The sequence below is a fragment of the Diceros bicornis genome, chromosome 26, assembly GCF_020826845.1.
Source record: "Diceros bicornis minor isolate mBicDic1 chromosome 26, mDicBic1.mat.cur, whole genome shotgun sequence".
Taxonomy (NCBI): Eukaryota; Metazoa; Chordata; class Mammalia; order Perissodactyla; family Rhinocerotidae; genus Diceros; species Diceros bicornis.
The window spans coordinates 2,025,333-2,040,359 of record NC_080765.1 but is presented as its reverse complement, the minus strand read 5'-3'; the positions used below and the strand labels follow the sequence as shown (position 1 = coordinate 2,040,359).

The following is a 15,027-nucleotide window of genomic DNA, read 5'->3' as shown; positions in this document are numbered from 1 at the left end:
CAGCCGAGGTTAGGGGAACAGCATCCAGCCAGAGGGAGCAGGGGCTGTGGGTCCTGAGGCTCCAGGTGTCTGAGGACCGGAGGGCAGCCTGAGTGGGCAAGGGGTGCGTCGCGGATGGGCCAGGCCAGGAGCCAGGGTCCCTGGGGGTTGCTGGGGTTTGGAATCTGTCCTGGGCCTGAGGGAGGAGCAGGGGGTTCAGGCCTCTAGGCTGGTGGCCCAAGACTGCTCCTGGGGTCCGGCCCTGCTTTGGGTCAAGGGCAGCCTGCAGTGGTGGGGCAGGGTCCACCCTGCCCTGCAGTCTTGAGAGAGAAGGGCCCCGCAGCAGGCTGTGAGCAGGAGCCCGTAGCCCTTCTCTGGGGTCTGCTTCTGAGCCTCAGGTGGGGGCCGGCCAGGCCAGCTGTGGGTGTCCCTCTTGGCCCCAACCAGAAGGGCTGGCTGCAGTGCCCTGGGGAGGACTCGGGACTGCAGAGTGAAGGGACAGACCACAGGCTGCTGTCCAGCTCCCTCCGCCCTGGCCCCTCTGCCGGGGCGGGCCGATCCTTGAAGAGCCTCTCCCATCCTTTGCACTGCGGTCCAGCCCCAGAGATGTCCCATCCAGGAGGGGTGGCATTGACGCTTGCCCTCTCACCAGCAGGCTCCGCAGCAGGCATCTTGTCACATTTCTTCCTCATAAACAACCTGGTCGGATAACTGCTCCTCTCTCCATTGTAAAGATGAGAAGACTGAGGCTTGGAGCTCTCCACTGAGCTGCCTGGAGTTCCTGGGCCAGAGCGCGGCAGGGCCGGTGCTGCAACTCCTGCTGGGTTGGGTCTAAAGCTGGCTCAGGCCGCTGGCACCTGCTGCCCCACTTCGGGGCTGGGACCCCAAGTCCTGTCTCAGCTCCGCACTGGGCTCACGCCCTGGGCAGGCGGGCAGGCGGGCGGGCTAGGAGGAGTGATGTCTTCCCATTAGGTTGGTCACAGCTGTCCCCCAGTGTGCCTGTGGCCTCTCCTCATGCTGAGGACCCAGGACACAGGAGGTCAAGGATGAGCATGCTCCCCTTAGCTGGGGAGCAGGCCACTTAGGCAGGTCCACCTGCTGTATCTCGATCTCCCCAAAGGGCCCACAGTGGGCCGGTCCCAGAGCTTTTCAGTTCTGGCTTACTGAGCTAGGGCCCTGATGCGCCCACACCCTGGGGGTGCTCCAGACGCAGGAGCCAGCGTGACAGCCCGAGGGGGGCCCCAGAGCTTGGCAGCTGGCCTCTTAGTCTACGACACTGACCCCACCGCACTCCACCCCCGGAGGATTATGTCTTCCGCCTCGGTACCTGGGAGGGCAGGTGGCATCATCCACACATCAAGTGGCTTGTCCCAGATGCTGCGCAAACCTGGGCAGAGCGGGAGCCCACTTCCAGCCCTCGCTCCCGCAGAGCCAGCGCTGGCCCCGGGCAGTACACGCTCACTCCCTCAAGGTCAGCTCCTCCGCTCTCCTCTCCTAACCACATCCTAAACTTTTAATGGCGTCAGGATGGGGAAAGCCAAGCTGAGCTTTTCTGGGGCTGGGCTGCAGGGTGGACAGGGGCAGGGCGGCCTCCCAATGCTCCTGATGTCGCCCAGTATCAACCCGGGGGCGGGGGCCAGGCTGCCAGCGCCTGCCGGCCGTGGGTGGCCAAAGCAGGGCTTCTCCATGGGGAGCTGGCTCTGTTCTTTCCAGGGTAAGCGTCCCACGTCCCTCTCCCCCTGGGTCCCCTGCTGAGTCTGCTGGGTCGGGGCTCTGTCCCTCCTGGTTTGGAAGTAGGAGGAACGGAAAGGGACTTCTGAGTTCCGTTTGGCTCGGGAAGGATGCTGAGCAATCCTTGGGACTGGGGCCCGCCCCAGACTGGGCTGGAAGAGGGTCCCTTCTCCAGGCATGGGTGGCTGGAGGCAGTGTAGTGGGGGGGATGCTGGGCCTGTGGCGGTCAGGGAGGGCTGGAAGGGGTGGACTCCGCCCTCCCGGGAGGCTGTATCGGTGGGCACTGTCAGAGGGACTGACCAGAGGTTGGACCTGGCTGGGGGCTGATGGTAGGAAAGCTGGCCCCTGAGGAATGTGGTGGAGAGTCTCCCATCTCTGCCTTCCTCACACCTCTGCCTTGAGCACCTGCTGGGGAGAGGGGCCTTAGAGCAGCAAATGCTCCTGGGTGTGTGGGGCGTTTATGTATGTTGCTTTGGGGCCACCAGGGGAGGGGAGGTCAGGTCATGGGCAGTCTGCCTTGCAGTCTGGTCCCGGGGCTCTGAGGATGAGAGGGGAGTCAGCGTGGGCCCCACCTCCCAGGGCTTGTGTTCTGGGTGGGGTGTAGACGTGTCCCCCGGTGGTGTGGGAGGCAGGCTGTGCAAAGCAAGGAGGCCTGGACCCCGTGGGGTGGCTGTGCCAGTGGGAGTGTTGGAGCTGGTCTGACGGACAGGCAGGGTTTCCTTAGGTGACTCAGAGAGGAAAATGCTGTATTTGAAGGCCTGGGTGACCGTGTTCTGCCTGGGACAGCCGAGTTTGTGCCTGTGGTCTTGGCATGATGCTGTATTAATTGCATATTCTTTCTCTCCACGGTGTCTGGTTTTGGACGATGAATCATGTGGTCACCTTATTTATAGCCCCTCCTATGTGGTCACAGAGCTCATTAGCACATTAAAGGCTCTGAAGAGTCCTGCAGCAAAGTAACCTTAACTGTATTTAAGCCGATGTTTCTCAAGCTTGTTTGAATTTGGGGATTATTTTTTTTCCCATAATACCTACTAACACCTTGTGGAACTGTGTTCTCTGGAACATTTGGAGCACTGACTGCCTCCTCGGAGGACCAGGTCCTGGCCCAGGTACACTTTTCTCCTCTGGCCTTCAGGGGCAGAGCGCGGACCTCATCCCGTTCCTCAGTTCAGGGCACATTGTCACTGTGGGTCCCTACAAGGCCCCTCTTGTGCTGTTTTCAAATTTTTACCCTGTTCCCCCACCCCGGGCATTCATGCCCCTGTGCCGTGTTGGGACACTCTTGAACTCTGCTTCCCATCAAGGGTCACATCTGAAACACTTTCCCATGTAACTTGGAAGAATTATTATTATTATTATTTTGGAACTTTTTTATCGTGGCAAAATACATATAACATGAAATTTGCCATCTTAACCATTTCTGAGTGTAGAATTTAGTGGCGTAAATTACATTCACAATGTTGTGCACCACCATCTAGTTGCAAAATTTGTCATCGCCCCAGACAGAAGCTGCACCATTGAAGTGGTAGCTCTCCTCTGGTCGCTTCTTGTCTACTCTCTGTCTGCGGGAACCTGCCTCTCCCAGGTATTTCATGTCAGAGGAGTCACACAGCATTTGTCCGTTTGTGTCTGACTTCTGGAAGAGTTATTTTTAAAGGTTGCTTGGTAATCTGAAAGACTTGACCATAATTTTTATATAACTGCTCCTATTTTTGGTCGCTTAGATTCAGGTTTTTTTGTTAGTATGTTTATTTTGTAAATGACAAGACAGTGAGTCAGTGTTTTCTTTCTAAATTATGTCCTAGGGAAATGGGCCAAAGATTATGTTTCCTATTTTATTTTTTCTTTTAAAAAAATATTATTTTTGTTAAATTTTTCTTTTTCTTTGCCGAGGAAGATTGGCCCTGGGCTAACATCCGTGCCCATCTTCCTCTACCTTGTATGGGACGCTGCCACAGCATGGCTTGATGAGGGATGTGTCAGTGCACGTCGGGTATCCGAATGCGTGAACCCCGGGCCCCGGAAGTGGAGGGAGCGAACTTAACTGCTACACCACCAAGCCAGCTTGCATTTCTGTTACATTTTATTAGAAGAGTAATGCGGGCTCATTGTAAAAGTCAAAGATTAATGTAAAAAGGGGTCCTACCTAAAGAGTTCGGATGAATCAGGGAGAGGCGGAGTGGGGTGGCCTCTCAGAGGGCTCGCCGCTCTGAGCCTCTGGAGGAGGGCCTGAGGCAGGGCTGGTGATGGGAGGCTGGGAGACACTTCTGGAGGCTGCTGTCCCGGCCAGATGTGAAATCTCAAGGGCCTCATCTTGGGAGGGGCCTCTGAGACCTGAGAGGCAGGTACGGATTTGGGAGTTATTTCTTCTGTGGCATTGCTGGATCTTGATGAATAACTGGATTAGGGCAGGGGTGAGGGGAAAGGAGCAATGAGGGTTTATGCCTGAGTAAATGTGGGGGACACTCCGGAGATGGGGAGGACAGGGGAGGAGCTCTTGGGGGGGTCACTTTGGTTCGGGATGTCGTGTGTAAGATCCTGGGGGACATCCCAGAGGAGGCAGCTGCTGGAGGGGCAGGTCTGGTGGCCAGGGAAGGGATCTGTACTGGAGAGAACAATTGGAGTCCAATTTCATTCTGTCTTCCTGTGTCGTTTGGATCTTTTACGAGGAGAATTTATTAGTGTCTTTTAAAAAGCAGAAATGTGGCAGCACATAAGCAGTAGCTAAAGCTTCGGGAGAGGGTTAGATTACAGGGGACACAGTGAAGGTCAGGGTTCCCCAGGCACTGACCAGAGAAGGACATTTTTCCTGCCTCCTGCTCCCTCCCCGCCCGCTCCCTGTGTTGGAGACAGGTCGAGACTTGGTGCTTCTCTGTCTCCGCTTCCTGTCTCCTTCGTGGCGTCTGTAGGGAACTTAAGTGGGTGTCAGTGGGCCACAGTCCAGGGCGTGGGCTGGGAGAGGACCCGTGGTGTGCTGGCACCGGCCCACACTGGCTCACAAGAACCAAGTGTGAACTTGTCAGGAATTTTGCAAGCCAGATGTTAAACAGCCATTATTTAAAAAATCAGATTGTATGAACTTAAAATTAAATAAATTCTATTAAAGACATAGGTGATAAATATTCAAAACTCATGACTTCTAGAAATCCTTCTAGTGTTTATACCACTAATACTTCTACTGTTTTACTACTGATAAAATCCCACTATTGACTGCTAGTAAGATTTTATAGTAACTGCGTTTTGAGGTTATTTACTCTATGGTGGAAATACTACAGGTAGTCTTCCCAGCTCCCTGTTCAGCAGATCATGGTGGTAGCTTGAAATTGATGGCCGGAGAAATTACACCATGGAAATTGGCAAATGCTACAAATCAGGGCCATTTTTTTCTCCTAGAGAGCTAGTTGTTAAGCCTTTACCAGCTCACCACCAGCCAGAACACGCGGGTGGAGAGTGGAGTGGACGGAGACGGCCCCCCTGGGGAGGACGAGCAGGGTGGAGGAGGCAGAGAGGCCCCGTCCTGTCACCGGAGCCTCGAGAGGAGGGTGGACAGCATGGCCAGGCCCCACAAGGCCGGGAGGGGCCACTGCAGTGCCTCGAGGAGGCCAGGGCACAGCAGCAGAGGTCAGGAGCCGAGGGCCAGAGAGGGCCCAGAAGTCAGCACGTGGAGCCACTTCCTTCTAGACGCTGCTAGGTGGAGAGGTGTCCACCGTGAGAGGTGCAGAGGACCAAGTTACATCTGAATACGGCCCCGCTTGTGTTTTTGATTCTTAAGTACATGGTATATATATGCATGTATGTGCGCAGGGTAGAGCCTGCAGAAACATACACTGAGATGTTAACTGTGAGTATGTTTATATGATGGAACTGTAGGTGCTTCAATTTTTTAAAAAATCAGTAACTCTGCTTTCTAATTTTTCTGCAGTGGACATGAATGATCTGTGTAATAAACATTTAAATGGAGGGAGGAAAACTGGCTTGCTGGGAAGGACAGGGTGACAGTGGGAGGGGTGCGGGGCAGTGGGGAAGCTGCTGTTTTGTGGGCGGCGGTGTTCCCGCCACACGTGGGCTCTGTCCAACAGCCAGTGCCAGTGCCGGGAGAGGGGAGAGGTGGTGGGGAGGCGGGTCCCAGAGGAGAAGAAAGGGGACTGGAGGTTTGTTCTAAAAGAAGAGGGTTCCTAGCTTTCCTCTAAGATGTGGGACTAACCGGAGGGCTCTGGAGGTGCAAAGGTGGAAGGGAGACCAGGGGAACCAAGAGCAGCCTGGAGGGAGCTGCAGTTTCCTTGACTGAAGGCGTGGGAACCAGTCCCTGTGGTGAGGATGCCCTGCACCAGCACAGAGGCTCCAACTGCTGGGAGTGGGACCCGGCTCTGAGTGAGCCGCGCAGCTCAGCTTGCGCTGACGGCCTGCTGCCTGGCACCGGACTTGGCACTAGAGAGGAAGCCAAGTCCCTCCTGAGCCTCTGTTCAAGTCCGGGAGACAGACATACGGAGGTGAAGATAGGACCTGAATCTCTGGAAGAATAGAGGAGGTGGGGGCCGTGTGGTGGGCTGGCTTTTAGATGAAGCAGTCAGGGAGGGCTTCTCTGAGGAGGCGAGGGATTGAGCAGGTGACTGCCTGGGGCAGAGGTTCTGGGAGGTGCTCCTACCCCCGTCCACAGGGAGCCTTCAGTCCCCAAGCCAGGCCCCCACAGTCCTTCTTCAGTCAGGCAGGTGGCCAGCCGAGTTGTAGCTGTAGTCCTGTTGTCCTCCCTTTGCTGGACCCTCATTTGGCCACGCCCTTTGTCCCCAGCATCTGACACTGGGTGCTCCGTGATGGGGTCCCTGGTGGCTGAGATTCGGCAGGTGTGATAAAGGCTGTCGCCGCTTCCCCAGGCGGGGCGGACGAGACCGAAGTCCTGGCAGAAAGAGGAGAGGATGCGTTCTCATCGGGGCACCCCGTGGAGCCCCCCACTGTGGGACCAGGCTGCCGGGTCTGCCGCTCCACACCGCGTCCTCTAGCCCTGTCATCACAGTTCTGCTTGGAACTTGAAACTGGCAGTCACTTCCCTCGTGCCTGGTGTCTGGGGAAAGGACCAGCTGCTTGCGTGGGGTTTGAGTCTGTTGCTGCCCGTTGCTTTCTTAGGGCTTTACTAAGCCACTGCTGCCCATGTGGGAACTGGTGGGCGGGGAGGCCAGGCCCTGCCTTCAGGGAGCTTCCAGAGTGCGAGGCGTGGTGCAGCCTTGGCTGCAGTGCCAGCTCCTCTGGGAGAAGAGGGGGCCCCGGGAACATCAGTGTGACCTCGCCCTTTGTTGTCTTATGGGGAAACTGATGCCCAGATACGGGAAGGGGCTTGGCCAGGCCTAGCCGTGTGTTGCTAAGCCTCCGTGGAGGGAAGGGGGCTCTGTCGGGGTTTTCCCTGCCTTTCCAGGCTCTGGCAGGAAAGCTTCCAGGGTGCGTGGGGAATTTGATGAGGGTTTGTGCCTGTGGGGCAGCCGGGGGCCAAAGGGGAGAATGAAGCGAAACACCCGAGTGTGGTTGCCACAGGCTTATGACCTGGATTTTAGCAGCTGTTGAAACAACTGGTCCCTGGGCCTGTGATCCCTGGAAGGGGCGGGGTGGGGAGAAGGGAGATTACCTGAGGGTCTGCCTGGGCCGGGACAGCTGGGGATGGGGACAGCTGAGTGGGCAGCTTCTTGCCAAGAATAGCCACCCTGGGTCCCCTCGACCTGGGACCCTGCTCTGCGCTCTGAGCAGAGAGGACAGGTAAGCACAGGAGCGTGTTCTAGAAACACACTTGGGAAGGGAGTCCCCTACGGGAGTGCCTTGTGGGGGAGCTGGCAAGAGGGAGGGTGGCGCCCGACTCCTGTCTGGGTGACTTCGGGCAAGTTTTGTCACCTTTGTTTCCTAATCTCAAAATGAGAATATGACGTATAGGAAGTTCCCAGTCCACTGGGGGCACGCAGTCGGCGCTTCAGAAATGGTAGCTGCTATTTTCTTTTTTTGTGTGTGAGGAGATCAGCCCTGAGCTGACATCTGCCAATCCTCCTCTTTTTTTGCTGAGGAAGACTGGCCCTGGGCTAACGTCCGTGCCCATCTTCCTCCACTTCATGTGGGACGCTGCCACAGCATGGCCTGACAAGCAATGCATCAGTGCGCTCCCGGGATCCGAACTGGCGAATCCTGGGCCGCCGCAGCAGAGTGCGCGCGCCTAACCGCTTGCGCCACCGGGCCGGCCCCGGTAGCTGCTATTTTCATAGTGGTAACCTCGACACCTGTTGTTGGCTGGACCCGCAGCCTCCTTGGGCGGGGTGACGTGCTTCAGGGGGGCGGAGGCTGGGGCACCGTCTCATTTGTGGCTTCCTCCCCCTATAGCTGCTTCTCGGAGCAGCTTTCTCTAAGGAAGGGGCCCGCCTGGCCCGATGAGCGGGAGAGCGCAGTGGGGAAGTCTGTGGGGTCCCCAGATCCCAGCAGAAGCTCCTTGTAATGCGGGATTGTCCTGGGTCAGGACTGAGGGTCCCAGGAGCTCACCTGGGTGCAGGGAACTAGCAGGATGGGGTCTTTGTGAGCCAACCGACACTTGGTGATTTATATCAACTGTAGCCCCCCAGCCCTCCCCTGGTTCACTCGGGTAAAGCCACTTGCCCAGGGGCCGGCCCGATGGTGCAGTGGTTAACTGCGTGCGCTCCGCTGCAGTGGCCTGGGGTTCACAGGTTAGGATCCCAGGCGCGCACCAGTGCACCGCTTGTCAGGCCATGCTGTGGCAGCGTCCCATATAAAGTAGAGGAAGATGGGCACGGATGTTAGCCCAGGGCCAATCTTCCTCAGCTAAAAAAACACAGGAGGATTGGGATCGGATGTTAGCTCACGGCTGATCTTCCTCACAAAAAAAAAAAAAAAAGGCCACTTGCCCAAGGTCACCAGCATCTGCCTGGAAGCCCTTCTTCGGCCTCCTGGGCCTTTTGTTTTTTAATTGTTTCTAATCCCTTAGTGTGAGTATAGATCGTTCTCATCAAAGTAGCCATAGTCCCCACTCACCTTGCTCTTTTTTTTTTTTTTTTAAATTTTTATTTATTTATTTTTTCCCCCAAAGCCCAGTAGATAGTTGTATGTCATAGTTGCATATCCTTCTAGTTGCTGTATGTGGGACGCGGCCTCAGCATGGCCGGAGAAGCGGTGCGTCGGTGCGCGCCCGGGATCCGAACCCGGGCCGCCAGCAGTGGAGCACGCGCACTTAACCACTAAGCCACGGGGCTGGCCCACTCACCTTGCTCTTGTGTGGGCAGGCACTGGCCTGTCGTCACACACAGCCCCGGGACAGAGCTGCCCATGAGGAGACCCAGGTGGGGCTGGGAGTGCTTGTCTGGGGGGCTTCAGGGCCTCCTCTCAGCCACTATGGCCTCCGCCTCATGGGACCTCGGTGGTGGAAGAGAACTTTGGGGGCCGCCCAGCCGGGATCCCACACAGGGTTCTTCTCTAAACAGGAAAAGGAAGGGGACGTCCCTATGCAAGAAGGAGTAAAAGATGAGATTGTTCCCTGCTTGTAGGGGGCTATAGGGTTTGGCCAGATTCTGGGTAACAGGTCTATTCACGGGAGTCTAAGATTTGGGGTGTTGTAGTTTGGGGTTTGGCCTGGCAGGGACTCGATACACATTTGTTGGGTGAGTGCGAGTGTCGGCATCAAGGGCTGGAGGCCTTTGGCTGGAGCTCGGCCCTGCTACCTGGGAGCTAGATAAAGCCCCTGATGTCTCCGAGCCCCGGTTTCCTCCTCTGTGAAGTGGGGAGAACAAAACCCACGCCACAGGATGAACTGCGGGTGGGCCGAGACCCGCTGCAGAGCACCGGTGGACGGGGCTGATGGCTATGCTGGTAATCAGGTCCAGCAGCTGAGTTCCGTGATCGCCCGGGGAGCCCGGCTCTGAGGGCAGAGGGGCTCCTTCCCCCTGCTCAGGAGCCCGTCGCTGCCCAGGGCCTGGGTGGCCACGTGCTCTCCCACCACAGCGGCCGCGCACTTGGTCCTGTGTGGTGGGCCTTTGGCTCGTGCTTCTTCCCTGTCCCTAAGAGCCGGCTTCCAGCCCTGAGACAGCACCCAGCCAGGCCTGGGGCCCAGGGTTTCTCGGCCTGGGGTGAAAGGAGGGTGCTGGTGGGAGTCGCTGCCGTGTGGCCCCTCCTCTGGCTGCCCGTGGAAGGGCCCAGAAACAGGCACCTCTGACGGGGGTGTGGCGGCGTCTGCTTGCTTCCTGGCCCATCGGGTTTCACAGGCCGGCGGCCTCTGGGGGAGGGGGGCCGGGCCCGACTTGCGCTGCGCCGTGCCTGCTCTGGCAGGAAGCAGGGGCAGCCTTCAGACCTTGAGGTGCAAACGGTGGGCTTCCTGAGCACCCGCCTGCACAGGAGGCCCCGTGTGGGCCCAGGAGCTGGACGCACACAGAGCGTGGTGGGTCCGAGCCCTGCTTTGTCGCGCTGTGAGTGGCTGGAGCAGGTTGCTTCCCTTCCCTTCCTTTTCTGGGACGGGAGTGTATCGGAGCCCAGGCCGGGGAGGCAGGCCCCTCCCAGAGTCTGAGTCTCATTTCTGCCATGTGGCCTTGAGCAAGTCCCTTGCCTCTATGAGCCTCGGGGTCATTCTTCCTGTAAGGAGGGGCTGAGTCAGGGGACCCAGGTGAGGCCAGAGCTCCAGGAGTTCAGTCCCGGGAATGAGGCTCCATGCTTTCTTCCACTTCCCTCCCACTTTTCCTGGTCTGTGTAGCCTTGAGGCTTCTGCTGCAACTGGGAGAGGGGAAGGGGGGAAGGGGAGGCTCAGGAGTGGAGTAAGAGGGTTTTTCCTGTCTCCTTCCTTGCCCCACGATGTTGGGCTGTGGCCAGCTGTCAAGGAATAGGTTAGGAGCCTTCTGTGGGGCCCAGAGCTGTCTGGGGAAGAGGGTGGGGGCACAGAGACCCCTCTGACAAGATCTGAGTCCCACAGAGGGGCTGTGGGTGGTCTCAGGTTAACAGCTGGGGGCTGAGACCGCTGGGGTGAGAAGGTGGCAGCTCATAACCCTCGAGAATGGGTTTGTTCCTGTCTCTTGATTTGAGTGACCCTGAGCAGTGGAAAGCTGTTGCATCTGAGGAAGCACTTTCCTGAGCTTTTAATCCTTAGAATCTTCCAGAGAGGTTGGAAGAGTATCGAGAGACCTAGGGATGCCCAAGGCCCAAGAGGCATGAGAGTTGCCCAGGCTGCACGCCTGCCTCAGTTTCCCCGTCAGTTAGCCGGCATGGGCCTCCGAGGGTCCAGCTCCCGCTCGAACCCTAATTGCTGCCTCTCTCCTCACCCCACAGGCTCCCCCCTGCACAAGCAGGCCTCGGGCCCCTCCTCTGCAGCCGCCACCCCCGAGAAGCCCGGCACGAAGGCGGCTGAGGTGGGCGACGATTTCCTGGGGGACTTCGTGGTGGGCGAGCGGGTGTGGGTGAACGGCGTGAAGCCGGGCGTGGTGCGCTTCCTGGGTGAGACGCAGTTCGCGCCGGGCCAGTGGGCGGGCGTGGTGCTGGACGAGCCGGTGGGCAAGAACGACGGCGCCGTGGGCGGCCTGCGCTACTTCGAGTGCCCGGCCCTGCAGGGCATCTTCACGCGGCCCTCCAAGCTGACCCGGCAGCCCACGGCCGAGGGCTCGGGCAGCGACGCCCACTCGGCAGAGTCGCTGACCGCCCAGAACCTGTCGCTGCACTCAGGCACAGCCACGCCACCGCTCGGCAGCCGCGTGGTTCCCCTGCGGGAAAGCATCCTCAACAGCTCCGTCAAGACAGGCAACGAGTCGGGCTCCAACCTCTCCGACAGTGGCTCTGTGAAGCGGGGGTGACAAGGACCTGCGCCTGGGAGACCGCGTGCTGGTGAGTTCTTCCCCTGACCGCTCCACCCCTTGTGGGCAAGCTGGACCGGGGGCTGGGCAGGGAGGGGACTCAAGGGCCTTGGGCTGGGTCCAGGCTGGAGCACCACTTCTCAGCAGCACCACACAGAGTGGCCAGGGAGTCAAGTAAAGGACTCTGGAGACTGAGGCTGTGTGATCCTAGGTGAGTGTCTTAACCTTTCTGGGCCTCAGTGTTCCCATCTATGAAATGGGAATTTTGGGTGCTGGCCCAGTGGCTTAGTGGATGCTCCGCTGCGGTGGCCTGGGGTTCGCAGGTTCGGATCCTGGGCGTGGACCGACGCACCGCTTGTCAGGCCATGCTGTGGCGGCGTCCCATATAAAGTAGAGGAAGATGGGCATGGATGTTAGCCCAGGGCCAATCTTCCTTGGCAAAAAGAGGAGGATTGGCATCAGATGTTAGCTCAGGGCTGATCTCTCTCACCAAAAAAAGGAGGAATTTTAATAGTACATACATCGTAGGTTGAAATGCGTGAATGCATGTAATGCTGTTGGACAGAGCCTGAGACTTAGTAAGCGCCCCATAAATGTTAGCTGTTATTGATGTTATCCATTGATCAGCCACCAGTGTGAATGCACCAGGCCTATACTGGAAAAGACCAGGGACCAGAGTGCTCAAGGCCCCTGGCCCGGGGTTGGGTGATTGAGACATCTTATCAGCTGTAGCGCAGAGTGATCGCTGTTGCTGTGGAGGAGAGAATTGTGTCACTGGAGCCACAGGGACCTTCAGCTGAATCTTCCTGCCAGGGACCCTCTTCTCTGGTGGTCCCAGCTCTTGGGGCCAAGTTGGAAGTGGGCAGTGGCCCCCAAGTTCTTCAGCGTCTGCATTCCTCCTTCTGTGGTCTGAACGCAGTAGCCTTTTCCCAGCACCGACTGTGGGCCAGACCTGGGCTGGGGTGGCAGGTTAGGGTGGGGTCATATCCTGCTGTGCAGCCCGGGTGGCCCGGTTGGGACACCACAGTGTTGGGAAGGGGAAACACAACACAAGGGCAGTGCCTGCGGCTGGTGGGCCTGGGGTGCAGGAGCCACAGGAGGTGGTCAGTTGGTGGGGCGGTCCTTGTGTTCAGGTCAGGAGGCTTCCCTGGGAGAGGGGGAATTCCCACTGCAAGGTGGGGAGCACATGCCTGGAGCTTCGAGGCTGAGTGGGGAAGGGTCAGGGGGCTCTGGGGGTCCCAGCATGGGGCCAGGAGGGTATCGCTGCCTGGGGTCCTCTGTCCCTGCTTGCAGGGCCAGCGTTTCTCCTGGAGGCTTCTGGGAAGAGTATTTCGGGTGGGGAGAGAGGAGATGTTGACACCCATTGCCCCGCTGAATCCCCAAGCCCACACTGTGAGGTAATTTTATCATCTCCACTTTACGGATGGGGAAACTGAGGCTCAGAGAAGCTTAAGAACTTGTCTGAGGTGACAGAAGAGGACCAAGATTCAAACCAGCCCTGAAGCCTCCCTGTCACGAAACCACATGCCTCTCCTGCCCTGGTGGTCTCTCTAGGGCTCTGCCCACCCAGGGGCAAGTTTGCCAGCCTGGTTGCCCATGGACGGAACTTCCTCAGGGTGTTCTGGTGGTGGGCGTGGCCAGACTTGGTCCCTGCCCCCCATCAGCTACAGTCTAGAGGGGAGAGACTGTGATCCATGCAGTGGCGGACGTCGGTGTTTCCTTATAAACTCTGGTAAGTGCTGCGGAGAAACAACACATGGTGCTTCGAGAGCCTGTAGCAGAGGCTTGACCCGGTGGGAGGGTGTCCCTAGGGAACAGTGTTGGGGCTGAGACTGGGAGTTGGCCTGACCAGGTGACGTGGGGCGGGAGAGTCGCACAGACAGAGGCCGTGGCTGGAGAGACTAGAGAGAGAAGAGCAGGTAGCAGGGAGCCGGGGCAGGACTGCAGCTGAGAGGCTGGTGGGGGCCGACCCCACGGGTGGGCCCGGGGTGGAGGGGGCTTTGCTCTCACTGCAGAGGGAGCTGCGGATATCTTGCTTGCTGCTTGGTGGGGCAGGATGGGAGGGGGCAGGAGTGGAGCAGGGGGTGTGGGGGCTGCTGTGGCAGCACCGGGGAGGGAGGCTGGACTGGTGGGACCCCTGTGTCTTCCTGTGCAGGAAGCCGTTGCTCTGCTCTTCCTGCCGTGGTCCCCTGGGAAAGTCCCCCCTGCTCGCAGGACCCGGCGAGCTGGCTTGCAGTCTTGCTCAGCTGTCCTGGGGGTTGCCCGGGGTCCGAGGGCACCCGCTGGCCATGGCCACTGCAAGAAAATCAGGCCCAGGCTTGTGCCATTTCTGCTACTTCCTAGCTCTGTGATGCTGGGCGAGTCATTTAACTGGGCCTCATCCTCATCCCCATTCATTCATTCATTTGTCATCTGTCCGTTCAGCAAAACGGGCACAGGTGGCACCCTGGTGGTGCTTTGCTGGGAGCACTGAGGAAGCTGGGGGACGTGAAAATGCTTCATAGTTACGAAGGGCTTTGCTGGGCGAGGCCTGGGTAGTGTGAGGTGAGTGTCCTGGGTGGGGACTGTGCCCACTTAGGGACGGGAAGTGGAGGCTCTCAGGGTTACTGACCAGCCGCGGCTGGGGGAGCGGGGGGTGTAAGCCAGTTGCTCCTGCCTGGAGCTCCCCTCGCACCTCTCCCGCTTCGGGTGTGGGAGCGAGACGTGCAGGGCAGGGGCTCTCAAGCGGGCACGGGTGAGCACTGCTCTGGAGGTCTCCGCCAGGCCCCAGCCCTGCAGCAGGGCTGGCAGCGGCCAGAGCAGATGGCCCCCTGATTTCCCAGCCCACGAGGGTTCCATCCTTCACTCTGAAACACCGTTCTCTTGGGGGTGTACCCCGCCCTGGACACTGTGCCCAGCACCTTCTGCGTCTTATCTCCTTGGGTCCTCCCACTTACAAGGTGGGGGTTATTCCCGCATTTTACAGATGAGGAAACTGGGCTCAGCCCTGGAGAACAGCCTGCCCAGGGTCACACAGCCAGTAGGTGGTGGGCCATTCATGCCTTTACTTATCAACGGAGACCGCCCTGGAAACGGGACATCCTCTGATCATGGGTGGGGGAGAGGAGTTTGAACGAGAGGTTTGCTTCTACCATGAGGATCGAGCCCCACATGCCCCCCCACCCCCTAGTCGGCAGCTCCCTTGGGTTAGTCCTCCAGCCTGGTCCGCTGCACGCTACCAGGATCCGCTGGCTCGGCCAAGCCCGGTGCTTGCTGCTTCCCCCGTGCCTGCTGCAAACAGCTGCCACGTCACATCCTCTCCCACCCCGCTATGAAATATTATATCCTGGATGTGGGTGAGTGTCGAGGCCTGAACTTCTGCAGTTTGAGGATGGGGAACTCGAGGAAAAACAATATAAGAAAATATCGTTTTTGCAAATTTTACAAATCATGTGATCGATCTCATGAATGCATTGTCAGGGCCTCGGAAGAGGCTGGTGCCACTGAAGGACCCTGAGGCCTGAGCTTC

At 58.3% G+C, this 15,027-nt stretch overlaps 1 protein-coding gene across 1 annotated transcript in view; it reads left to right on the top strand.

Annotated features, from left to right (window-relative positions):
* CLIP2 (CAP-Gly domain containing linker protein 2) overlaps window positions 1-15,027 on the top strand; it is a 77,009-nt gene that overhangs the window by 22,118 nt on the left and 39,864 nt on the right. The window contains 2 exon segments of the mRNA XM_058568956.1: window positions 11,002-11,513; window positions 11,515-11,550. Coding sequence (XP_058424939.1) covers window positions 11,002-11,513; window positions 11,515-11,550 — 548 coding nt within the window.